The sequence below is a fragment of the Microtus ochrogaster genome, linkage group LG4 (assembly GCF_000317375.1).
Source record: "Microtus ochrogaster isolate Prairie Vole_2 linkage group LG4, MicOch1.0, whole genome shotgun sequence".
Lineage (NCBI taxonomy): Eukaryota > Metazoa > Chordata > Mammalia > Rodentia > Cricetidae > Microtus > Microtus ochrogaster.
Genome location: NC_022030.1, coordinates 14,252,391 through 14,260,681, shown reverse-complemented (window position 1 = coordinate 14,260,681; position 8,291 = coordinate 14,252,391). Strand labels below are relative to the sequence as shown.

At 41.8% G+C, this 8,291-nt stretch overlaps 1 protein-coding gene across 6 annotated transcripts in view; it reads right to left on the bottom strand.

The window, feature by feature from the left end:
• Positions 1–8,291, bottom strand: part of Utrn (utrophin) — a 521,838-nt gene that overhangs the window by 28,375 nt on the left and 485,172 nt on the right. For all 6 annotated transcript variants that reach the window (XM_013351419.2, XM_026786362.1, XM_026786363.1 and 3 more), the window contains 3 exons: positions 5,422–5,460; positions 5,156–5,221; positions 4,051–4,116 (listed from right to left, as the gene is read on the bottom strand). In XM_013351419.2, coding sequence (XP_013206873.1) covers positions 4,051–4,116; positions 5,156–5,221; positions 5,422–5,460 — 171 coding nt within the window. The remainder of the gene's footprint in view (positions 1–4,050; positions 4,117–5,155; positions 5,222–5,421; positions 5,461–8,291) is intronic.

The window sequence follows — 8,291 nt, the reverse complement described above, 5'->3', positions numbered from 1 at the left end:
AAAAAAAAAAGAGTCAAGCCAATGAGATGACCCAGGAAGTGAGTGCTTGCTAATGAACTGGGTTCAAATATCTGGAGTGTACTAGACTCCTGTAAATTGTCCTCTAATCTCTGTACACATGTAGGTGTACATCTGCGCGCGCGCACACACACACACACACACATACACAAATAAGTAAATATTTTTAAAGTTGGACACTGAGAAATCTCTTGAAATTCTATTAGGAAAGCATTTTGTTGTCAACATTTCTGTGAGTTTCCTCCTTTTGTGAACTTGATGGTGTATAGTGTGTTGTCATAATTACTATGGTCACTAACAGTACATTGTTATGTGTTTGGAAGACAATTAAAGCCATCTCCACAAAATTATAAAAGGAATAGAAATAATTTACACGTGGTATGCAAATTTGGGCCTTAAATGTTCTTCATAAGTTATTAGTTGTAAAGGTTAAATTAAAAAATAGAAACATTTTAGTTTTTTATTGTGTACAATAAAAACCAAAAGCACCCTCATTATGTAGACACTACATCATGCATCAGATTAGGGTTATTAAGTATCAATAGTATGTATCAGGCTGAAATAGAAAGTATTTTTTAAATGTAGGGCCTGCACCAAGAAGTATCATTAAATGAATATAATTATAGTGTATTTTTTTTGCATATAGTGAATACGATCTATGTTACAAAATTAGAACTTATCACATAATGAAGGAACTGTGGTTCTCTTGATGACCTTTTAAAACCAATAGACTATTCCTGGTTTCAGATTTACAAACAGGATTTCTGATGCAAACCATGGCCAAGCTCCCGCTTTGAACCACACGCAACAGTGTCCCTCAACAGCAGAAAGCTGATGGAGTAAGAACCTCAGAAAGGCCTCAGGAATTGTTGCCTAAGGGTCCCAAGGGCTGACCTGGGGCATTTCCCTTCCTAAGATGTGTATGATCAACTCTCCCTACAAAGACACTTAGTAACCTCAAAATTAATGCTCCCTTCAATCACCCAGAGTCAGGCTTTTGGCAAGATGGGGAGTGCTTGGTATTGGATGTATGCAATGTCAAAGACTGGGAAACTGGCATTGATTCCGGGCTAAGAAATTAGCATGATACATGAGGGTGCAATAAACAGGCATACCGACTATCACTGAAGGTACGACAAGCACATACAAGAAAGTGTTGATCAGTGGTCTTTCCTAGCTCTGTGGCTGAAGGGCTTTCATGGTGGGCAACTGCAAGCTCACCATTCCATACAGAGAGTGGAGAAGACACACAGCTGCAAGTCACTGAGCAAACCTAACTCGGGGTCAGAGAGGATAGGAAGATTAGGTAAAGGTGGTGGCACATGCCTGCCATCAAGGACACTTCATAGGATGAGGCAGAAGATTGGAAATTTGAGGCCAACTTGTATCACATAGTAAAATGGTATCCAAAAGGAAAGGGGGAAAAAGGAAAACAATAAAAAACAGAACAAAATAACAACAACAACAACAACAACAATAAAACAGGGCTAGTGAGTTCTGAATACTGTCTCTTAAACAGTTTTTTATCATTTTAATTTAATTGCAAGTGCACAACAAGGGAGGATATACCAACTCAAACAGGGTTCTACCAAACAACTTACAACTGCACATCCACGTGAGGACGTACCAGCCTCACATCCATGTGAGGCTATACCAACTCCACCAGGCTTCTACCAAAACAATTGCCTCTCGCAAGGGGCTCCTTTGCTCTCCTGTATCCTATAAACATCTGTTGAATGAATCGCCACATCAAATGGCAGCAGATTAAATCTGTTCAGCTGCTAATCATCTGATTATCTTTTTTGCTCTGAAACGTTAGCGATAAAATTTGCAGCAGCGTCTATTTTAATTTGAATATAGTGTATATTAAATGCAGACATTTCCTGTACTTTGTTCACACCCTAAGATAAACACATGTTAAAGAAATTAGATTTTTATCCTAAGTATTAGTTTTTTATTTCATTTAATTCCTGATACTTTCAACACTCGTGAGAATTAGACCGATTTAAAGCTATTTGAGATATTTAGTTACTTTATATGAAATGCTGACCTGTGTGTTACACACGAAAGAGCAATGCAAATACTCTGTCATCTTGAGCTCAGTTGGTTTCTAGTTCATAACACTTGAATAATAATGCCGAAGCCATGACTATATGATGGCTAAGTGCTAAGATGCCAACTTTTGACGTTTAAAATTGAAAAAGTTCCCAAGAGCTTCCATGTTTAAGCTAATCATCTGTAAAAGACACGCAAGAGAGACATGCTTTATCAGAATGCTTAGCAGAGGGACTCACCCTGTGGGTCATGACGCCTTTGGTGGTCAAACAATCTTTTCAGGGTCACGTAAGACTATCTACATACCAGATATTTACATTAGGATTCATAACAGTACCAAACTTATAGTTATGAAGTGACAACAAAAATAATTTTGTGGTTGGAGGTCCCCATAACATAAGGAGCTATAGTAAAGGGTCGCAGCATACAGAAGGTTGAAAACCAGTGATTTAAGGTATTCTACTTGTTTATCTCCACTCTCTGTTATTGAAAGCTATGTAGGCCCTATGTTCTAGTACTTGTCTGTTCCTCCTAGGTCTCCCTCTCTCTCTGCCTGGTCAAATCACACTGAGCCCATGAGTCATATCAACTTGAAACTATGGAAGCCTTTTACACATCATCTCGTAACTAATGTGAAAAACAAGGTCAAAACAAACTCCAAAGAAAGACGATCTATTATAGTGCGATCATCAGAGAAAAAGCATTTGCCAAGAGCATTCTACAACCAAGCTGAAGGCGCAGAGTGAAGAAGCTGGACATAAAATATCTGGCTCTGAAGCTATTTTAAAAGATACTCTGAAGTCAATGAGGCTTTTCTCGCTTCCTAATAAAATAAAATATTTGCGAGGGAGTTACTTTTAAATGAACAGCAGGGGAAATATGCCTAAGCTGCGTGGGTAGCATTGCTAAGAGAACAGAGACTATGGAGAAAATGTTAGGAAGCAGAAAAAGCGGGATTTGCATAAGTGCACTGACCCTAGGGATGTGCGTTTGTAAAATTATCATTCAGCGGCAGTATTATGAGCTGCAGAGATGACCCAGGTGGCAAAGGGCTAGCCATGCAAGCATGAGGACTTGAGTTCAGATCCCCTGCACTGACGTAAAATCTAGGTGAGGTAGTACATATCTGCAACCCCAAGGCTGATGGGAATTGAAGGGGGCTAGGGGAGAAGAGAGAGAGATCCCTAGAGCCTATTGGTGGGCCAACCTAAGCAAATAAATGAGATCCATTTTCATTGAGAGACTGCGCAAAAGTGGAGACCAATTGAGAAAGACACCCGATGTTGATCCCTGGCCTCCACACACATGTGCAAACATATGCACCTACATACATGTGCATACGCATCCACTCAAATACAAACATACAACACGCATCCACATCCACAAAAATACAGATCAATACTATTATAAAGCAATCTGGTTACTCGAGAGCAGGTGAGCTGATTGATTAACGTAAAAAATAAGTAAATAAACTGTTTCATTTACATGGCTTAAAAGCATGAAATGTTAAAATGTGCATAGACATTTTGGAAACACACATCAGCTTTGCTTGGGAACCCAACTCAGAGGCCATGGTCCATGAAGACTATTTCTGGGACCATAACATAAGGAGGGGGTGTTAGTCAATGAAGAACTTTCCACATTCCAGAAGCAGGCTCCTCCCTGCCTTCAATGACTCACCACCAATGTGCCTGTCATCACTAATTTGACATGTTTCCACCGTGATGTATTTTCCCTGTGTGCATGCTCCACACCCCCTATAAAGGCCACCATAGCGACCTGGTCATCTCTGTTTTCCCATCTTTGCTCAGAGGCAGGCATTGGCGTTCCCCCCCCGCCCCCGCCCGACATACTTCCCCAATAAATCTCTTACAGTAGATGGTGTGATTTTTGTGGCCTTCCTTGGCCCCAGTCACCACGACATTTTTTTTTCACAGTGAAACCCTTTTAGGCAGCCTCAGTTCATGATGCACTTACACACTTCCTGTGGTAGAGCTGCTGTCTGTCAGGAAAGATCCATTTGTCCTCTCCATCTGGGCCAGTCTGAAAATACAAAAGCAAGGGACTGAAATTGCGTGCCACAGCGGGCAGGTCCATTCATTATTTTTAGATCTTCATGAATTCTGACCACACGGAAAAGGGTCCAGATAGCGCACAACTGTTGAAATGAACCCCCATGGACTGGTGAGGAGCGATTTGATCGCCACTCACTCAGCACCTGTAGGCTCTTATCTTGCACCCCAGTCTGCAGCCTCCTCACTGGGCTTCCGGTCCCTCTAGCCGGTCCCCATTGCAGTGAAGTAACCTTCACACACAAATCTAATTATGTTCCTCTTGAGTCTGAAGATTCACCATGATTTCTCTTGACCTAGAATGGCAGCCAACTCCTGAGCAACTGGGCTCTGTGTGTTAGACCACGGTTTCTGCGTTCCATGGTGTCTCAACTCTTTTCCTTTCTGAGGCTTGGAAAACAAGCCACATTCTTGTCACTGTATGTTTTCTACCAGGTCAAGTACCTTTCTCTAAAACTTTGGCTTAGTCTCAATTCAGCTCAAATGTTACCATTTTTTAAATGGTTCTTAAACTAGAGTTTGGACAAAGCTGGCTTCTAGGCTCACCGACAGTTGATATTACGCAGTTTCCCAAAAGTTCTGCACACTACCTGCAGGTCTGTATTTTGCATTGTTCAGGGATTTAAAAACAAACCCTAACAACCAGGCACTAACGTAAGTTTAATTACATACTGCAATTCATATGTGCACGGTCTCCTGTGAGGAGCTCCAATCGCTCCTTTCATTTACTGGAACAAGGTTATATTATCCGAATCCTGCCTGCTCGGTGTCTGGAGTCTCAGTAGCTCTGGAATCGCCGCCTACTGAGGTCTACTCTCCATAGACTACAAAGCAGGTGTTTGTGATGTGTAAATCGCACCATGAAACGATAAAGGCCCAGGTTCCCCGTGTAAGAGTGGCTTGTGCAAATAGACTCCCACATCAAGGTTTGTCAGCAGCATTTTCAACTACTACAAAAGCAGAAATGCTTCGGGGGCGGGGCGAGCTGGGGACGCCTATCCGTCACTCACCGCGTGGCGTACTGCTCTATCCGGGAGTGGGTGTCATCGTGAAAGAGCTGAGGCGAGTGTGAGGGGCTGTAAGAGAAAAGAAAGGCGGGGGCTTTATCCTCAGTCTCGACAGAGGTTACCAGTTAGAAGATTAGTGAAGCAAGGAATCTGTCATGCAAAACAAACCACAGGTGTTGTCACCCAGGAGGTAAAAAGAGTAGTGGAGCCCCCTGTTAATGCTCCTGCTCGGAACGCCCCTCCTGTGCGCATGCGCAGTGAATACTCACTCATAGTGCTCTGGCCACATACTGATGAGCGTGATAGGACTGCAGAAAGGGAGAGGGAGACAAAAGTCACAGAACAAACATTTAGAGCGAGTTCAGACATAAGCGGAAGGAGTAGGGTTCTCAGCCATCTCCCATTCACGTGTGGCTACCTGATATTCACCATCAGGACAATCCAAAGCAGTTTTCATGGCTGTTATGACAACACGTATTTCAAGACAGTAGTCACATTTCAGAGTAATCAGACTAAAAAGATCAGTAGGATGTGGCTAAAATCGCCCCAAATTATACACTGTTTAAAGATAATGGTCCAGAACATTCCAAGGGAGATACAATTACATTTTTTGCTTTTCTTGGAGAAGAGACTTGAATGAGAAAGGTGAATTTATTACCTAATTATTAAAAGATCAATATCAGAATTGAAGTTAAAAAGGGTTTTCTGGCTCTTCACTCAGAAATATAATGGTTCAAGTTATGTGTACACCAAGTTCCTCAACTTGAGATACACCGAGAGCGAAGTCTTCCTCCTACTCAGGCCTACACAAAGAGTCCAGTCATCAGCACATTGAGAGCAGCTTCTTTAGGACAGGACAGATTTCCACCTAGGTTGGTGTTACCTAGACATCCACTCTAGGAAACCAGATGGGCAAACGTGTTCTGCTTGGCTCTAGGCTTCGGTCTGACCTGCAACAAGTAGGTGGCCCTAATCTTTCAGGTCACCTGGGAGCCCCGAAATACTCATGAAATGCCATGGAAACAATTCATCCCAATTAAAAGGTAGTTTAAACTCTAACTTTTGAGGAAAGGTAATGACAAATTACCCAACAAATGCAAAAACTTAAGAGCACAAAGAAAATGATTACTTTACTTAATTACATAATTTTTCTTGAAAAAGCTAATGCTGATTCAAGCAAAATCATTTTAGATTTCCTTCTCTATTATATGTACATCCTTGAGACATAGTTAATGATCTCATTATCTCCTGCTATGAAGCACAAGACGATGTGTGCGGGGCAGAAAATAAAGGGATACAAGGTCATCTTCGGCAGGAAGCTAAATTTCCATAGACCTACTCTCAAAAATGAGCATTCGACCTGTATGTCTGTCAAAATACCTATTCTATAAGTAGAGTTAATTGTGTACGTATGAAGTAGAAGCAGGAACAATGGAGCAACGGTGTTATCCTACACCTTTAGCATATCAGAACTTTTCATTATCCCTGAATTAGGAATGCAAAATGTCAGGAGACAGGTAGATGTACACCCACTTTCTAAAACAGTAACTGTTAAAGAGATCATCTTTAAATTCAAGTGTAGGACAACACTCAATATAAGCTTTCAACAGAAGAACAATGCCTACTGATGTGTGTGTGTGTGTGTGTGTGTGTGTGTATGTGTGTGTGTGTGTGTTCGTAAGAGACAAAGCTTTGTGGAATGGCTTGATCAATTCTTTAGAAGGTAACTGTTGGCATAAAAGTGATTTGTGAACTGAGACTGGAGGGAGCAGAAAACTGGGCTGAAGTGTTTCCTAAAAGACAAACATTGTTAATGGAAAACATCAAATAAAGGAAACAGAGATACACAATCGAGCTGAGTTTCTTTTCCTTCAGGGGATTTTGTTTGTACGGAGAAACTGTGACAAGTGCTCACACTTAGTTCTCTGAGAAGAAAGAACAGCCAAGTACTTCATACTTAGGACCTGCAGTTAGGGAGGTTGAGCTCGCTTGACAAGACTGCCTGTCTAGCATACGTGAGGTTCTGAATGCCATCCCCAGTCCCCAAATATAGGGAACTAGATAATAAATACAATAAAGGCAACATCCATCTGTGAGTGGCCAGGGACTTAATAATGGAACTTCTTGTTTTTCAGTGTAGCTGTTGAAACCACAAAATATGTGAAGAATCAGACTCTAAAATGTAAATGTAAGTCTCTGAAACCCAACATAAACTTTAAAGAACTTGGTGACCCTATCAATGACCCAAATTCCCAGCAGTCTCTTCACACTTTTGTCTTTTGTCTCCTTAATCCATTTGTCCCAAGGCTGGTGACTGGTCCTACCTGTAAGGTCATGCCTGCTGCTTTAAGAGCAGACCTGGCAACCCCTTGCCCTGTCCCTTGAGACAATGAATTGAGAAGCCCCTGTGGCTCTGCTTGGTCCTTATCTCCTCAAATGTAATAGGAAGGTATAGACAAACACACTTCCTTATCTCTATCATGTGGAGCTATGGCCAAGCTCCCCGACTTCTCTGTCTCTCTGGATTGAGTACTTCCTGCATCCACCATGCTGGCAACGATGACTCTCTTTGCCTCTTCTACTTTTTCACCTTCAGGGAACCCTTTTTCTTCAAGATTTACTTTTATTTGTCTGCATATATGCCACTATATCTACACCATGGCATATGTGTGGGGATGCCTCTGCAGGTCAGAAGAAGACACTGGATTTCTTGGAGCCGGAGATACAGGTGGCTGAGACCCGACGGACATAGTTGTCGGGACTTGAACTCAGGTCCTCTAGTAGAGCAGCTAGTGCTATTAACCACTGAGAAATCTCCCTAGCTCCAAAGTCAATTGCCATGCTTCTATATGTTCTCCTACCTCACATCCCCACCTCTTGCCTATAATATGATGTATTGCCCCTTCTAACGCTCCACCACCTCAAGACACCATCATGGCTTCCATGGTAGCAAAGCCCCCTCACTCCTAATAAGGCTCATTTTCTGAAGGGTAATTTTAGGCTATTACCCTTTCTGAACCATTGGCCACTTTTTCTTCTTTAACATTACCTGTAAACTCTTGAAGTTCCCCACAACTCTCAGAATAAACTCTGTAGACATTGGATAAAAAGACCCTTTATTATCTGGCTTTTGTTTCTC